Source organism: Haemorhous mexicanus, chromosome 1, assembly GCF_027477595.1.
Source record: "Haemorhous mexicanus isolate bHaeMex1 chromosome 1, bHaeMex1.pri, whole genome shotgun sequence".
Classification (NCBI taxonomy): Eukaryota; Metazoa; Chordata; class Aves; order Passeriformes; family Fringillidae; genus Haemorhous; species Haemorhous mexicanus.
In genome coordinates, this window is record NC_082341.1 from 45,014,552 (window position 1) to 45,033,233 (window position 18,682).

Genomic DNA, 18,682 nt, shown 5'->3' on the forward strand with positions numbered 1-18,682 from the left:
CCGGGCGCGGGGCTCCTGCGGCGGAGCAGCCTCCTCAGGAGGCGGGGCGGCGCGGACACCTCGGGGGCTGCGGCGCCGCCCGCCGCCGGCGGGGCAGCAGGAAGGGGCGGGAGGCAGGGAACGCCGCCGGCGGCCACCTCGGCGGCCGCTGGCTCGGTAGTCGCAGCGCTCCCTTTCCCGCCCCCCGGAGGCCATTACCTCATGGCCCAGCCCTGCCGCGGAGGAGGGGCCGAGCGTCGCCCGGCAACCGGCCCCCTGCCGCGGGACGGGCTGGACAAGCTGCGGACGAGGATGTCCGCGGACGGCGGGAGAGGTTTGTCGCCGTGCGGAGCAGCCCGAGCGCGGCCGCGGGCAGCGCTGCCCGCCACTGCTCCCACAGCTCCCGGGACAACCGACCTGGGCTGGTTTGGCAGGCGGAGAGGGCAAGAATGATTACAGGATGTATTAAACAGCAGAAAATCCTCAAAGGAAATATTTGCTATGAATGTGCCATATACAGAGAAATGTCTCAAGTCCAAGTACTATTCCACTCTTTCTGGTGGTGCCTCGCTACAGGACAAGGAGCAATGGCCATAAACTAAATCACAGGAAGTTTCAACTGAACATGAGGAGGAATTTCTTTACATTGAGGGTGACAGAGCACTGAACAGGCTGCCCAGGGAGGTCGTGGAATCTCCCTCTCTGGAGACATTCAAAACCCTCCTGTGTAACCTGCTCTCGCTCACCCTGCCTTGGCAGGGGGGTTGGACAAGATGATCTACAGAGGTCCGTTCCAAACCTATCCTGTGATAAATGTAATAATTGGGGGGGGGGGGGGGGGGGGGGAAGTGAGAAACCCAGAACAAATCAGGACTTCATGTATTTGCAGGTCACAGAACTATCTCTTGGAGGAAGGTTTGACTGTTTTTGTCTGCTGGCAAGGGAGGAACAGAACTGCGTTCAAGGTTACAGCTGGTAAGAAAAAAAAATGTTGCAGTCATGCTGGTGGTGACAGGATTCCAGAAGCATGGAATAACCTCCAGAGAGTGTAAATTAATTCAGGGCTTGACCCCGGATAACCCATAAAAATAAATGATCCAACCCTTCACAGATGCAAACAAAGAGAATCCCAGATGGGGATGTAAGCTTTTGGGTGACAGAAAAGAGGAGAAATATTGCAAGGGCAACAGGATTCTCAGGCAGCCGCCTTTTGAGCAGGCGTGTCTACAGAGCAAATCCCCTGCTAGTGATTTAAATGGGGCATGTGCGTCAACCTAAAAGCTTGGTGCTGCTGCCAAAAGGAACAGGCTGCTCTCCCCACTGCTCTTGTGGAGGGCCCAGGCACTCCTAGTTTTCCCAAGGACTGGTTCTGCTGCTTAGGATTCCTCAGTGAGCGACTCAGTTTACTAACCTCACACAGAACTTTTTTTTTCCTTGTTGGTTTTCTGCCCCGTTACTAAACTGAACTGATTCACCCTAACATCACAGAAATATGTAGTGAGCACAAAAGATGAGTTGAAACCATTAGTCTGGGAAGAAAGGGATCCACCCCTCTGGAAACCTTGCACTCTTAAATCACCTCAGTAGTCTCATCTAAATCCTCCCTAAAATAGAAAGTTCATGTTACTGCTAAGAAGTCTAACAAAAAGGTTGGTGCCTTCCACTTCTCACCCTTAGCTGAGTCGTCCCATTGCTCCCTTTGTGCTAAATCTTGAATACATGTGACCCTTGCCAGTGAGCACGCCAAATCAGGAGGCTTTTAAAAAGGGTTCTTTTCTGATTAATACTGAAACAGCTAACTCTGAAGTCAGATGAGTGACAGAGGTTGCACAAGAGAGGAAACAAGACTGGAAGGTTGCAAAAGATGGATGGAGCCCCAAAGCAGCAGCTGGGAACTTGTTATAATGTGTAACATAAGGCCGAGACAGCAGTGAGGACTAATGGTCTGTACAGTGAAGGAGAAGTAATTTTGAGGAACAAAAGTTTGCTCTGTGCTTTACATACTATAAATGAGAAGCAGAGGGGTAAAAAAAAAAAAAAAAAAAAAAAAAAAGCAGAGGAAGACACAGAACAGAAGCACCTTGGAATCCAGCCCAGGAAGAAAATCAAATGCTGAGGGGAAAAAAAAAAAAAAGAGAAGGCAGAGGGAAAACCAGGAAGTAGAAAAGTGAATATCTGCACCAAACACAGCAAGAAACAAGTGTGCATGATTGTAGGTTTCTTATTGAGAAGAACCAATTGACCTGTCACGTCTGTAAGGAACAAGGATTTGAGATGTACTGCTGAGACTGAAAAGACTCTTGTTAAAGTGAGCAGAAGTCCTTCACAGTGGGAGAAATGGCAATGACACACACTATTTACACTCAAACACAGTATGTAGAAAAGAGAACTTGGGGCTACGGGATTGCCAGGCCCTTGCATGCTAGGTGTGCATCTCTTCACTGGTCTTATGACATGTAGCAATTGTTTGGTAGTGCTGCGCCAAATCCTCCTCATGATTTTTTGGTCATGTGGTGCTATAGTGCATGTAAGTATACTCCTTTGCATTTCTATCACCAGCTCAGTTTATCCACCTAATAATTCCAAAGCTGGGAATTGATGCAAAAACCAACTACTTGCAAAAAGTTTCCTAGATTTCTCTGCTCTCCTTCTGTTTTCATTATCTTTTCCATTTCCTCTCTCTTCTTGATTTTATCATATATGATATTATCATCACATTATATTTTCATATTAATTCTCAATTTTGCTTCCTTGATTACATCTCTAGAAGAGACTTTATTTCCACCCTGCTAAAATACAGGACCTTTCAAAAGTACTTTTCAGCTAGCATGCTGTTGTTTTTCTTGTAATCCTCACCATTGGCTGTCTGTAGAACCTCCTTTATAGGCCCTGTAGAGTAATCAAAGAATACAATAAAAGCTTTAAAAGCATTTGAAACCAGTTTAAGAAATCTCTGATTAGTTTGCCAGCTGAAGACTCCAATTGCAGCTGCAATTGTGGGGTAAACTATTTTAATCTCAGAGAACAAACTAATTCCAGTGGGCATTAACAAGTGTTTGGAGAGAAAAAAAAATGTCTAAAACATACCCTGTGTTTCTGAATAGCTGCTATGGAGTTAAGAAGAAAGGAGTTGCAGTGCTTTCTCTTTTTGTTCTTCCTGCTGGTATCTGGTGTTGCTGGCCCCATTTCTCACACTTTTATATCAGAGTGAACTAAGTAATGCTGCAAATTCTTTAAAAATATCTATGAAGTGTCTGCATAACACTTGCCTGTACAACATTGTTTCTTGTTTAAATTGTGTTTTTTGTAAAGCTGTCATTGCTTTTACCTGAATCTGTATCAAAACACAGATCCTTGCAAGTTGTCTCACAGAGCATGGGAAAATTAAAAATGTAAGTACTTTTGACTGATTTTTTTCTTTGTTGATGTTTGGGGGTTTTGTTTGTTTTGAAGGGGGTTTTTCTGTTTATTTATTTGTTCCATTTTACAGGACGTTATTCAATGCTACCTTTGCTGGAAGAATCAAATCGGCAGAAAAGTTTTTCTTGTTCAGAGCTTTGTGCTTCTTTCAGCTAGCATCAGGCAGCACCAATGCCTTCCCCTTCTTCAACTGCATCTCTGCTGGAAATGTCTTTCCTGTATGGGGGCTGCATCTTTCAGGAGCAGTACCAAATTATGGAATTTGCCTGAAGTGTAATTGTGACTATGATCGAAGGAGAGCTGATGCTGATTTGAGCAAAAACACATGGAAAATGAGGGGCTAAATAAAAATAAAATTAAAAAATAACTTTATGGACCAGCTAAAGCATAAACACAAGCTGAGGAGAGAAATAAAATGAAGATTTAAAGATTTTAAGGAGAAAACTCATAAAAATTTTCTTCATAGTGGATCATAAATAATAATTATGGCAAAAGAAGCATTATTCCAGACCTTTCAGCTTGAGGGAAAAAAAAAAAAACAAATGGAGGCAAACAGTGACTCAGAGGATGGGGTTTTGCACATACTTTGCATTAATGAGATGCAAGTTGGAATAAATAGTTTGTAAAGCTCAGATTAGCATTAAAAGTGAAGTCAAGTACACAAACAAAGAGGAAATGAAATGCTAGATAGTGGGATAATGATAAATGTGCCAGGCATGCATTTTGCAAGAAAACTAAAAAAACATGTAATCAAGCAAAGTCAAATGAAAATTACACCATGGAATGATGATAATACTTCTGACATTGTGAATTTTAATCAGAAAGCAAAAGATATTCAGAATATGCAACATAAAAGCCACTGCTTGCTGCTGGAACAGTCAATTTGTATATGTGATAAAGAAGCTCGACTCTTGTGTGAGTACAAACTGCTGGATATAATTGACAACAACAGGATGTTCTCCTGCCATATTATAGCTAGAACAGATGAAAATAATTCAACCAGCATAGCATGCTTTACACACGGTCTACTGCATTAGAACAAGGAATGATTTGATTATTGAAATACACACAAAAATAAATAATTTTACATAATCTCAAAATTACATAAGCAGAATGGTAGTCACTGAAAAAGCAAAATATTGACAAGGCCTATTCAGCTTCTCTGTCTCAGCAACACAGACATCATCATATTTTGGAAGCCATCAAGTAGGCTTAGGTGTTGAGAATGCTGTTAGTAGTGAGCCTTACAGCAGAAGAGTATCAGCTCTGCCAGCCAGGCTCACAATGCCAGTATCAGAGCTGATTATACTCAGGAATGTGATATGAGAAATGCCTGGCAGAAACTGTGGTAATCCATTACAATTAACCTCATCTCCATAGCAGTTAATACAAACAAACAAATAAACAAACAAAAAGGAAGTTGGTCATATACAGAACAGTTGCTGATTTCCCAGGGAAAACCAATTATTTTGGGAAGGTAAAAATACCCTGTAATATGCCAGCTTTCAAAGATATTAACTCAGAGAGTATTAAAATTTTCAGCATATCTCACCACATCTCTTTCCAACCTTAGGCATATGCAAAGCATTGAGACCATAAGAGAGGAAGAGGAAACACAAGCATGGCATACATGTAGTATTGGTGACCTTGCAAGTTGATCCAGTGAGCTGAGGTTTGGAGCCTTGTTATCTTACAAGAAACCACTAGTAATTTTTTGCCTCACAGTGAGGCAAAACTTTGAACCACCACCTCGCCAGTAAGACAAATTTTGAAACATTATTGCAAAACACAAACTGTTTTGTAATAATGTTTCAGACGTGTAGAGGATAACTCTTTGTTTGAGGAAAAAAAAATTTCAAGCAAGAATCCCAGAAAGCACCTAAGAATTTGAAAAGTCATTGCTATTTTCAAATATTAGAAATATATGATACTAAAACAGTAACACTTGAAGTTATTTCATGAATTTGAGATGGACCAGTAATTACAATGGAGTTGTACCAGAAAACCAAGATAACAAAATCATAATATCATATCAAAATTATAATATCATAATCACATAATAATGTTAGCACAGAAATACAAAAATAAAGAACAAAGTTTCACTCAAACAATGAAAATATGTGCCAATTTTAAGAGGATGTTGGAAAATAAACTGAAAAATAAGAAGCACTAGATAAAGATCTGCTCATGTTCACCAATCTGCCAAAAAGGTCAAACACCAGAAAAGTGGCTTTATGCACTTCCTAGGAATGACAGTACTGTCAAGGCAAATGGAACATAAGAGTGTTTTATTTGAGCAACTGAATCATCATACCCTAGATGCTGAGAATAGAAATTCTCTTGAGAATGGGGTCAGTCTGGAATAGAAATAAACACTGTGTACTAACAAGATGGGATAGAGCATGAGTAATCATGATATCTGAAAAAAAAAAAAAAAAGAAAAAAAAGAAAAGAAAAAGAAAAGCTAGTACATATGGCAAAATAAAATAATTGTATAGCATTTTCAACAGGCATTACAGCACACTGAAGTACACATCATACAAAACATGGAAACACACCTCAGAATTATAGGCTACTGGTCAGACTTTTGAGAACCAGGGAAAATGTCAGAGGCTTACACAGTACCCATTGAGGGTAGAGCAGTGAAGTGTTTAAGCATGCCTGAACTATGTGTTTGCAATCACGAGATCTCAGTTTGCGTTAAATTAGATCATATATTTATTTGAGAACAAGAATTTGATTACATCTGACTCTCCCGTCTAATAGCCAGGCAAATAGCAAGGCTGAGTTTGCTGCACAGATTGCTAGGAGTATTGAAATGGTGCAAACAAGACAGAGAATATTTTGCATTCCGTTCTTGAATGCTGAAAATATTCCCATAGCAAAGTTCACTGCAATTGAGTACAATGCTTGAAGTCATGTTAAGTAACAGGATAAACTCAGGAGTAACAGACTGAAACAGTAAGTAAAAGGCCAAAGATAAGAGTCTTTCAATTACAACCCTGATCTGTATTTGTAATACTTTATTTCTGCAGGACTACTTTCACACCTGAAGAAATATGTTTGAAGAGAGACTCCTCCATTCTTACACCAAACCAAAGGGAAAATTACCCATCTGGAGTATATTGAAACTGTGCATTCAGATTGTAAAAAACATACGGACATGTAATGAAATGTGTATCAACAATAAAAAGGTGCCTATAATTCCTAATAAGGAGGGGTTGGAAAAAAAGGTGGTATAAGTCAATGTATCTCCCTATGTCTGCCTTTAATTATAATGAAAATTTTTTATCATGGAGACATTAAATTTCAAAAGCTATAAATCTATGGTTCAAGTGTTACTAAACTTTTTTAAATGTTTATTTTAGTGTGTTTCTCTCACTCTATTTTGTAGTGCTATTGCCACTATTATATGAAGATTTCAGCAGACTTCATTAATGTTAAGCTTCATACAATCTCACTCCCCCAAAATGGGGGATTAAAAACCAAAACCACAAAAACAATCCCTAACTTGGACTAATTTAACAGATAGAGTACATAGGATGAAACATTAGAAATCTGGAAGGAAAGACAGTAACTTGCTAGTTATTAAGGCTTAGTTTTATCTTCTTGGACAGGGACAATGAAATTGATTTATTCTAAGATGTGCCATTGAACTGCTGCCAGGACTTGTGTGCAAATGATCTAATACTCTATTCCTTCTTCTTTATATCAGTCATTCTTATCACAACCACAGATAAAATACACATTTTTCTGAAATCTAAATAAATTCCTCTTCAAAGCATACTTTTCTTGTGCTTATTAATAGAAAGAGATGTCTACTTACGCATTTGGTTTATTTATATCTAGTCAACTACTCATTTACATTAAAAACAGAATGGAAAAATTATCTTACTTGTGCAGCTTCAAAGCTGTACCTTCACTGACAATTACAAGTCACCTCTGCAGTTACTGAAAACTTACAGTGTAAAAAGGGACAGAGCACCAATTTTCTCAGCCTGTCTTTATAGGAGAGATGTTCCAGTCCCTTTATCCCTTCATGGCCTTCCCTGGACTTGCTCCAACACTTCCATGTCTTTCTTATTTTGAAGGCACCAGAGCTGGATGCAGCACCCCAGGTAGGGTCTCACAAGAACAGAGAGTACAGGGACAGAATGAATCACCTCCCTCGCCCTGCTGGCCATGCTCCTTTTGATGCAATCCAGGATACCTCTGGCTTTCTGGGCTGCCAGCTCACACTGCTGGCTCATGTTGAGTTTTTTGTCAACAATAAAGAGGGGTTTTGTTTTGTTTTGTTTTCTTTCCTTTTCAATATTACAGGGGATTAAAATCATGCTGAATTCTTCTCGAGAGTGGGAGTAAAAAACTGACCATCTGTTATGCTGCCTAGAAGAAACACTGAATTCTTCCTGTAAGTGTACTATTTCTTTTTTCAATATTGGTTTGAAAATTGAAATTTCTTTTTTCAATATTGGTTGAATCAATGGGTTCAAACCTGTTAGGAAGTCAAAATAAAAGTGAGACAATGAGAAAAAAACTGAATTCTTTACAGCTTGCTCTAGAGTAAATGCTTTTAAATGTTTTGTTAGAATCACAGAATGATTTGAGTTGGAAGGGTTGTCAAAGACCATCTAGTTCCAACCCCCTGCTGTGCCCAACCTTTCACTATAGCAGGTTGCTCAAAGCCCCATCCAACTTTGAACAATTCCAGGGATGGGACATCCATAGCTTCTTTGGGCAACCTGTGATAGCGCCTCACCACCCTCACAGCAAAGATTTTTTCGTCTAATATCTAACCCAAATCTACTTTCTTTCAGACTGAAGGCCCTTGCCCTGTAACCACAGTTCCAGATGTTGCCCAAGATAAAAGGGATTTTTCAAGGGTCCTACAAAAACAAAAACAGACAAAAAAAAAAAAAAAAAGAAAAAAAACCCCAACAACCAAATCAAAACAAACAAACAAACAAAAAACCAAATCCAGACCCCCATAGAATGAAAAAACAAGTGAAAACTCCAGGTTGTTGTTAAACACAGAAAACGCTTGTTTCAAGGGTTAAATTTTGTCACAAGTAAAGTGTCCATCAACTAGGCGCCCGCAGAAGGCCATGGCAGGGCTGAGGACTCTATCTGCCGCTTTAAGTGCAGAGGTTGCATAGAGCAGCCCCGCCAACGCAGGCCGCCGGTGGTACCCCACCTTTCCCGACAGACACGCCAGCCCGCGGTGCTCCCCACACCAACATCCGGGAACTGCCCCCCACCCTCGCCGCTCGCCGCCCGGTGGTCCCGCCCTGACGTAGCGCCCCTGAGCCCAATGGGGCTCCACTCCGCTTCCGGCGTCCGGCGCCGTCTCCTGGAAACGGGGCTGGGGTGGCGACCATCCGAGTAGCGTGCGGGGGGTGCGGGGACGCAGCCCGGTGGGATCTGGCGGTGCGTTCCATCTGGAATAAAGGACAGCAAAACTCTCCAGTCCCCGGAGCCACCCTGCCTGCTGAGCTGGTGCCTTTCTCGCTTAGCTGTATTTTGTGGCGCGCAGGGACCAGTGTCCCGTCTGGACACTACCACCAGGGCATGGGAGACTCCGTCCCGGGGGCGGGGTTCCGCCGTTTCGGTTGATGGCGGCGGCGTGGCGGTGATCCATCCCGCACCGCACTACGGCTGTCGTTTCCCGCCGGGTGCATCCCCTGCACTCAGATACGGCTGTCGTTCCCATCCTTTCCCGCCGGGTCCATCACCGGCGCAGGTACGGCTGTCGTTCCTCTCCTCCTTTTCCGCTGGGTCCATTCCCAGCACAGGTGCGACTGTCGTTCCCCTCCTTTCCCAGCGGTTGCATCCCCCGCACACAGCTACGGCTGTCGTTCCCACCCTTTCCCGCCGGTTCCATCCCCGCACACAGGTACGGCTCTCGTGCCTTTCCCCCTTTCCCGCCGGCTCCATCCCCGCACACAGGTACGGCTCTCGTGCCTTTCCCCCTTTCCCGTCGGCTCCATCCCCGCACACAGGTACGGCTCTCGTGTCTTTCCCCTTTCCCGCGCACGTTCGCGGCCGTTACCCGGCGGAGCGCGCGCGCCCAGCGGCCCCTCGCCGCCCCCTCCCATCCCTCACTGCCCCCCACACCCCATCCCTCACCGCCCTCTCGTTCCCTCCGCCGCCGTCCCTCGGTCCGAGTGCGGGAGCGGACCCGGGACGGGGCTGGAATCCCCGGCTGGAGCGCTCCTGAGACCCCGCGGCCCCCTCTCCTGTGCTGCAAGCGGGTCGGGAGGCGGCTGTGTCTCCGGGGCCGCCGTGCAGCGCCTCAGGCCTGACCGACCCCGGCGGAGCTGGGAGCGCAGGAGATCGCGGGTCGTGCACGGGCTGCTCCGCTCGGAGTGGTTTGGCCATTCCCTCGTAAAGAGAGAACCGCGTCTTCTTGGTGTGCTGGTCCTGTATCCAGCCCAGAGCAAATCAGTTCCCTCGGTGCCTGGAGTCTGCCGCTTTGGGTGCTTCTGTGGGGGTTCACTCCTGCTTCGTTACAGGTAGTGGCTTGGGAGGCTCCCATGGCGGCCTTCTTACTTCATCTTTTCACCTTTTGTATCAGTTTAATTGATCTCTTTTTATTTTATCTCAAAATCCATCTGTTGAACGTCTGTTTTGTGTGTCAGAGAAGCTGTGGGTGTCCCATCCCTGGCAGTGTTCAAGGCCTGGTTAAACGGGACATTGAGTACAGTGTTCTGGTGGTATGTGTTCCTGCCCACAGGAGGAGCGTTGGAATGAAATGATCTTTAAGGTCCATTCCAACCCAAGCCATTCTATGATTTTATGATTCTATGCTCCGTTGGTTTGTGTGCTGGAATAACAGCATAGGCATTACTCTTGAGGATCAGAGACTATTCTCTTTTCCCAGTTGCCTCTTGCGTTTTTACAGATAATACCATTTAGAATTTGTATCTACTAGCCAGTCTATTACTTTTTGAATAAGATTTTTGGAAGTGTAAAATTCACCTTTTCAAAGTTTTATCACATTTCCTGAGAGGAGGTCTTTTGCAAAGCAGTTATATTCAATCTTTCTGGAAGTATGGAATTCCTATTCATGGTAATGGGGAGGGTGACTACTATACGTGAATGGCCATTACATTTGAAGGCTTCCCCTTTCTCCTCCTTTCTTTAGGTTTATTTGTTTATGAGATTAATGCCATATTTCCAGTCTGTTGCCTGTGAAGCCTCCTAAAGCATGGAGAACTTCGTTTTGTATGAGGAGATTGGAAGAGGAAATACAACAGTTGTTTATAAAGGAAGAAGAAAAGGGACAATTAATTTTGTTGCCATTATTTGCAGTGATAAATGCAAGAGAGTTGGAGTAGCAAACTGGGTGAGTAATGAGGTTTCTTTTCCTGCTAAATCTGGGAAAAAAAAATACAGCCTACAAATTCCGGTTGCGCAAGTTATAGAAAAGTGTCATGTTCTTCAAAATGGAGTTTGTCACATTTGGACCAGCTTCTCAAGATTTCAAGTTCTTATTCTTTAAATACAGTCTTTTTTTAATGTATATATTTCTTCATATGATTTTACTGGTTTTTAGATCGCATGCATAAACACGTGTTTACAGTATTACTGTTTCTGTGATCTGTTAGTGAACTTGTAAAAATAGTTACATTTGGTGGTTTGCTTTATTTTGTTATTAGTTGTGCAAATCCAGTGGTAACAATAACTTCCAGTAAACAATCAGTTTCTTGCTTAGCAAGAAGAAATTATTTTTGATGAAAGAATATAATTTAAGCTGAATCAATTCTGGTTTGTAAAGCCTTGGCAAAGCTTTAAATATGATACTGTCTGGAAAGGAAACTGATACAGTTATACAGTTCAAATATTTTATTTTTTCCAGTAGGTACATTTCTTTTCTGTAGTGGGTTAACCTTTGCTGGATGCCAGGTTCCCACCAAATCCACTCTATCACTCCCTTCTTCAACTGGACAGGAGTCAGAAAATACAATGAATGGGTTAAGATAAGAGTAGGGAGAGATCACTCTCCACTTGCCTTCACAGGCAAAACAGACTCAATTTAGGGAAAGTAATTGAATTTATTGCCAGAGTAGAGTAATGGTAAATAAAACCAAATCTTAAAACACCTTGCTCCCACCCTTCCTTCTTCCTGGGCTTAGCTTTACTCCCAATTTTCTCTCTCTTCTCCCTTGCCAGAGATGCAGGGAGATGAGTGGGGTCAGTTCATCAGATGCTGTTTCACTTGCTCCTTTCTCCTTATGCTCTTCCCCTGCTCCAGCATGGGGTCCCTCCCATGGGAGACAGTCCTCCACAACCTTCTTCAGTGTTGGTCCTTCCCACAGCCTGCAGTTTTTCATGCACTGCTCCGACGTAGGTCCTCTCCACGGGGTGCAGTCCCTCAGGAACAGGCTGTTCCAGTGTGAGTTCCCACAGGGTTACACATCCTGCCAGCAACCAGCATGGGCTCCTCTCTCAATGGGTCTGCAGGTCCTGCCAGGAGCCTGCTCCAGCACAGACTTCTGAGAGAGTCATAGCCTCCCTCAGGTTTCCTCCTGCTCTAGAGTGTGGTCCACCCTAGGCTGCAGGTGGATCTGTGCTCTGCCATGGACCTCCATGGGCTGCAGAGGGACAGCTTTGTCTCACTGGCCTTCACCAGGGACTACAGGAGAGTCTCTGCTCCAGCTCCTGGAGCACCTTCTGCCCCTCATTCTGCACTGACCTTGGTGCCTGCAGGGTTGTTTTTGTCACACATTCTCACTCCTTTCTGCTGCTGTTACACAAGAGTGTTTTCCACCCTTTTTAAATCTTACTCTGGAAGTGCTGCCACCATCACTGATGGGTTGGCATTGGCCGGCAGCAGGTCTGTCTTGGAGCTGGCTGAGATTGACTCTGTCAGACACAGGGGAAGCCTCCAGCAGCTTCTCACAGAAGCTTCTCACAGTCCTGTAGACCTCCCGACCTGGAAACTGAAAACCTTGCCATGCAAAACTGATACAGTTTCATATTTCCTCTCATTGTTTCAAAGATAATTTCTTGGGAACTTTTTTGTTCTTTGGACTGTATTGGCCTTAAAAATCTCTTGGGGATACTTTACATACCACTCTAGCAAGAAACAGACTGTAGCGATTAGGCCACATAGCTGTTACAGAAATACAGCTTTTGGGGTCTCTTGAATGGTTTTCTTTGCCTGATAAGATTAAGAATGATGGTAAATCTTCTTTTCAATTCTTCTTGCTGTATTATCTCTCATTTGTATTCTTATTGAAAAACAAAAAAAGTAGACGTGTAAGTTTGACTCCAAATTCTCATTTCCAGTTTATTATTTAGTGGTGCAGGAAAGTTAAATAATATTTATAACTTTGAGTTGGGAACTTATTAGGTTTTTTCCTGTATTTTAAAAACAGGTGAGTTAGGCAGGGTCTTGTAAGGAAGGTTATCTTTTCTCAACATACATGTAACACTAAAATATTTGAAGAGTAATGTTAGTGCACTAGAAAAGGCAAGAGAACAAGTAGCTAATCTAGAGTAGGTTGTATTGTATTGTTTCCATGCCTCAAGTCCATATATATATATATATATATATATATTTATGTCTTTCCCCCACTCAAGTATGTTAAAAATGTCACTCTAGGTTCGTCTGACTCAGGGACTCTCACATAAGAATATAATGGCATTTTATGAATGGTATGAAACAAGCAACCATCTCTGGCTTGTAGTGGAATTATGCACAGGTAAGATAAGCTCAAAGGTAAACACTTATAGAATGAGTATTTATAAGAGATTTCTTGCAGCTTCTTTACAACAAATGCTTAGATCTTTGAAAAAAGTGCACTTCTCTGATTATTAACTTGAGAATCCTGTTTATATACAAAAGTGGTTTTGCTCTTGGAAACATTTTTAGAAATCAATTGAAATCATGCTTCTCTGCTTCACTGTATGCCTCTTTGAAAAGTTGAGTTACATAATGCTTGTTTTTAAGAGCTGAAGAGAGAAGGCCAATCAGGGAATATAAAAGCAAATTGTGAATAGTCAGAAGGTAACTAAGTAAAAATTACTTGAGAAATTTTCTAAGGACAGACAGCTTTGGCATTCTCTTTTAAAAGACATCAAGGAGCAAAACAGTTCTAATGACTTAATATTATTCAAATTAATTTTTATTCAAAGGGCAATTCAGCAGCTAAAGAGAATGATTAATTTTTTTCCCTATTCAGTTAAAGTATTTTGATTTCCATGTTAAAATTATAATTTGGAAACTCTGAGAACCCAGAACTGCATTAAGTTGTTAACTTAGTTTTGATAAGTTCTTATCAATCTATTAAAGGAATCTTGTAAAGCTTTCTTTAATTGTGATGGCTACATGTTTTAAACTTCTGACAGCATGCTTTCCTCCATATGGAAAGCAAAGCAAAGAGAGCCAATGTGCATGTGATGCATGCTAAGATTTTGGAGTTTGTTTAATAGTTAAAGTCCATGTCACATCCAGCCTTTTCATTTATCCAGACTTCTGTTTGAAAAAGTACTGAATAAGAGAACTTGCAAGTTCTGAGAAAAAAAGTCAGCTCATTATTTCAGTATTTAAAGCTGACTTTAATGGCTTATATGGAGGCTTTGGTCTACTTGCTTAGTCTAACTTTGGGGTACCTGTTTAAGGTATTAGACAGGCAGCCTTTTATTGTTGAACAATTATCAGGTGTTTTACCTTGCAGTTTTATAGTTTGCTGCAAGGTCAGTGTCTTGGAGCTAACTTACTTGGAGTAAGATGTGGATTTATTCTTAATTTTTTTGGGACTTGAAAAATACTTTTGAAATATGGAAGATTTCTCTCACTTGTCTTAATTTCTGTTATCAGATGCAAAATATTTCTGTGTTGCTGGTTTTGCTGCTGTTTTTCTTTGTGTGTTTGGCTATAATATGGAAACAGTTTAACTGGAAAATAGCCTGCCCTTTGTTTCAGCAATTGTTCTTAAAAGTTGATAGCCTGCTGTTGGCATTATTTATTCTTTTAACTTGTGCAGCAGGAATCCGGTTAAAGAATTTTAATAAAAGCACGGAGTACTATTACACTGTGAAGTGACACAGTTTCTGGATTTCTTTTTTCCCTTCTATTTCCTTTGTAAAATAATACTGAAGTAGTTTTGAAGTCATGCAGTCAGTTTTATTTCAGATAAAATTAAGATTTTGTCACAGTATTGAAAATAATTTTTTGTAACTATTAGATAAATTTTTTGTAACTATTAGATGTCAAAAAATATTTTGAATATCTACTGATACTGGTTTTTGATTGACATCTTTTGAAGTTTGTGTAATTGGGCATTACTTGTGTGACCTCTTCTTTATATGCACTTGATGACTATGTGTATTTCAGGTGGTTCTCTAGAATCTGTCATTGCTCAGGATGAATGTCTACCAGAAGATGTGGTGAGAGAATTTGGTGTTGAGCTGGTTACTGGTTTATACCACATTCATAAGCATGGAATTATCTATTGTGAATTGAAGCCTGGAAAGGTGAGGAGGGGTGTTATCTATAGGGGCACTGGATGTTACTTTTTATGCCATCAGCATTTATTTTATTGTTTGTATTTTACCATTTGTAAGAAGCTTATCTCAGTTGTGGGGTCAGTTGAGTTTTATATGTTTGTGAAGACAATCAGAGACAAGTCTGTATCTTGAATATTTTATGATATAATTGATTTCTTTAGTTGGTATCTATCTGATACAATGTGATATATTCCTTTTGATTTGATGTACTGGTTTAATTTAATAAAAAATTTTAGTTCTCTATCCTTGGAGACATAATTTTGTTATTATTCTATCATGCTGCAGAATATTTTGCAGTCATGGAAAATGCTAATGACAAAGTAAATGTAACTAAAGTTTATTTGGTAATAGCTTTCTATATTCTTTGCACATACTATGGAAATTATAATCTTATAAAATACAAGTCTATGTAGTTTCTCATTTTGTGTATGTCTGTAATTAATGTAGAGGTTTGCTAAAGTCTGTGTTTGTTTTTAATTCATGTAGTCACCAGAATAAAATTGACTATAATAAAAATTTTTTTGCTTAATAGTAATTGGTTTTGACCTTGATCTATAAGTGATCAAGTTGCCATTCTCTGAAATTTTGGTAAAATCTTCCACAATTCTACTCAGTTCCTGTCATTTGTGGACCTAAAAGCACTAAAAATACATAGTGTAGATGACTCCGTAGTCTTCCAAAGAAGAACGCTGCTGTCAAGTGCTCATTTCAACAGAAAGTAAAATGCTAAAGTTGAGGCTTCTTCTGTGCCCTGCCCCCTGCTTCTGCCTGAAAGGGCTATTTCTCTAAAAAAGGTTTTTGGGATTATGAAGTTTTTAGTTGCAAGAATAAGCAGTGACTGGCCTGAGAAAACTCTCATCATCATTGGACAAAATCTCTGGAAGTTTCTGCTACAGAAAATGAGAAAAATTCCTTTTTGTTTTTTTTTTTTTTCTCAAATGAAGCCCTGTTTGGTTTCACTGGACTTATATTTTCCTATGCAGTTTTACTCTGTCTTTTCTCTAGTAACATCATTGTTTATTTAGATTTAATAATGAGTTAACAAAAGTGCATATTGAACCTCTTAAGGGTTCTATTGGTGTACTTTTGGTTATAAGAAGAAAGGCAGTATTGGCATTGACTTAAAAGAAAAACTTCAGTGTTTTTGGTTATAGTGATCCTCTCTATGTACTTAAATGGTTTGAGATTGCGGTTATTTTTATAATAATTATTTCATGTTGGAAATTTCAGTTTTAGCATATGATACTTGCATATTGGATTTTGTTTGTTCTAATAGATTCTACTGGAAGGGTCTGGCACTTTGAAATTCAGTAGTTTTTGCCGGGCTAGAGCAGAGGGTGAAGACTTGGAAAAAGTTTTTGCTTTAGCTGGAGCTGAAGAAGGTGAAGATATTAATGAAAGCACTCTGAAAAAATACTTAAAAGATATAGTTCAAGGTATGAAATTTTTACTAGCCAAAGAGACAGAATGAAAGTTGGAATATCAATGATTATGATAAAGAGAAATTATTTAGAATTAATTGTGTTTTGTCTCAGAAAAAAATTGAGCTATGGAATTATTTATGGACTTTTAAAAAGTTTGTGCTGCAGGTGCTCTCTGTAACGTCTGGAACTAAATTCCACTAAGTTAGAGTTAAAAGTATACAGAAAATTCAGGAAGTACTACGCAGAACTACTGCTTCTTTCATTGGGCATGGCACTGCTGTACTTTCATTGTCCTTTTTGGTGCACCTGCTCTAGGTTATTTCTAGTTTGAGGTCAACTCTTTCACTACCTTAAAGAATGATAATTTCATTTTAAAGTCTGAGAAAATTACTGCGCTTCAGTTTCAACAGGCAAATCCATACAAATGCAGTAGATTGCAAATACTATGGGTTTTTTTCATTATATAAGAAAAATTCAGAAACTTGTTTTTAATCTTTTGAATCTTTTACTAGACATTATCTTGGAGCATCTCATAGACCTCTATTTCTAAGATAATTATGTCCCATATATCAGTTACTTTTATTAGAAACAACAGAATTCTTCATAATATTTTATGACAACAAAGAGAGCTCTCCTTGCTGTCTCCTTCTGAAAGTCCGCACTGGAAATATTAAGACCAAGATCAGGTCTTTATTCAGGAAGAAATACAAATCTAATTTCTTTCCTGTTGCTCTTCGGAACTGTTTTGATAGATATGGTAATGACCTTTTGTCACTCAAAAAAATAAAACCCAAGAAGAAATATAACCCAAAATAAACTTTTTAAGGGACTATGGAGTTGGCACTTTTACTGAGTTAGTGTAATTTCTTTAGAGATTTTTGAGAACTGATGGGAACTACTGTAGAAATAGGAACTGTATATTTTATTCCTGTATGAAACAAAAGAGATTTGTGAATAAGCTGCTATAATTTGATATGTGTTGTTTTAATAGTGTTTTAGTGGTAAAAAAGCCATAGGTGTTTAGATCTTTGATTTCATTGACTAGCTACCTTGGTTTTTGGAACAGAGTTTACTAGGCTTGTGAAGGTTTATTTCTTGGGATAGCTTTTAAAAAAAGAAATCCCAAATCTAATGTAATGTAATTATTACTGTTACTCACATGAGAATGACTTACCATTCTGCTCAAATATCTTGGCTCTTAAAGCTGTTAAAGCAAATCAAAGCTTTCTTTGCATTAATCACTGTGTTTGAAAAGTGCAGCACAAGTCAGTTTGGTAATTGAAGTGAAATAAACAACAAAGCATATATAATCCTACATAATCCAGTGAAAGTATAGCAGAGAAGTTCCTTGGAAACTACTTACATTTTCTATTTCAGTTTTTCTACTTCTATTTTTATGTTGGGTGAAGACAATCCATAGCTTGATGAAGTTGGGAGACAAAGTTTGAAGTGTTGAAAAAGATGAATGCTGGATGATGAATCAAAGTACATTAATTATACATTCTGTATTTTGTAGGCTTTCCGTTATACACAGCTCCTGAAGCAATAAAGGGAGACAACTTCTGCAAAGCCAGTGATCTGTGGTCCCTGGGATGTTTACTCTATGAGATGTTCTCAGGTTGTAAGTTTGTATATCTATGTATTTATCTAATGATAATGGAAGCAGAGTTTATAGTCCCAAAGTAAATTCTTATGAACTATGTAGGGAAGTTAGGTCATAGAAAAACTTGAGATAGTTTTTGAAGATTTCTTGAAGAGCATACTAACTGTGCTTAAAAGACAAAAAAAAAGTGTCTTTATCCAATAATCAGGTGAAACAATACTGTTAAGGGGTCCTATTGACAACAATACTAACCAACATGTAGGGGTTACGTACTATTATTTAAAATTATGGCAGACCTCAAATTCTGACAGTATAGTGTTTTTTTATCTACTTGGTATTAAACTGTGTTTGCATTACTTTAACCTTTGAAAGAGAAAACTTCCTCACTATTGTAAAACTAGAGTAATTTGGTTCCCTGCACATAAAATACCCATAGCTTCAGCTAGATGGGAGCTTCCTCACAGAAGAGAATTACATAGCAGCCTTCTTAAATCTTAAGCAAAACACTGATCTGTTGGATCAAGACAGTAATACAGATATGGAGATTTCTGTCTTTTCCTGTTGTCTTAAGTCTGATTTGTACAGGGCTATCATGGTTACCTCCATCAAGACATCTCTGGTGCCTCTTCTGTCTGTGGATTCTTTTGCTGTTCATGATGAAAAAATTTAATAAAGTTTTGGAATTTGAATTGGCAAGAAAACTTGATAAATAGTACTCAGACTGAGGTTGTTTATTTCTTTG

The 18,682-nt window shown here is 39.9% G+C and overlaps 1 protein-coding gene and 1 long non-coding RNA gene across 3 annotated transcripts in view; both read left to right on the forward strand.

Moving 5' to 3' along the window:
• The first annotated feature begins 143 nt into the window (after positions 1-143).
• Positions 144-5,565, forward strand: LOC132328261 (uncharacterized). 2 transcript variants are annotated; one of them, XR_009486732.1, is made up of 3 exons: positions 144-765; positions 869-954; positions 3,470-5,565. It is a non-coding gene; the product is annotated as an uncharacterized LOC132328261 (long non-coding RNA). The 2 variants fall into 2 exon arrangements; XR_009486727.1 differs by having other exon boundaries at positions 869-5,565.
• Positions 5,566-8,991: 3,426 nt separating this feature from the next.
• Positions 8,992-18,682, forward strand: part of ULK4 (unc-51 like kinase 4) — a 211,166-nt gene continuing 201,475 nt past the window's right edge. The window contains exons 1-6 of the mRNA XM_059848144.1: positions 8,992-9,139; positions 10,544-10,744; positions 13,007-13,106; positions 14,741-14,880; positions 16,190-16,349; positions 17,854-17,955. Coding sequence (XP_059704127.1) covers positions 10,607-10,744; positions 13,007-13,106; positions 14,741-14,880; positions 16,190-16,349; positions 17,854-17,955 — 640 coding nt within the window. The 5' untranslated portion in view covers positions 8,992-9,139; positions 10,544-10,606. The remainder of the gene's footprint in view (positions 9,140-10,543; positions 10,745-13,006; positions 13,107-14,740; positions 14,881-16,189; positions 16,350-17,853; positions 17,956-18,682) is intronic.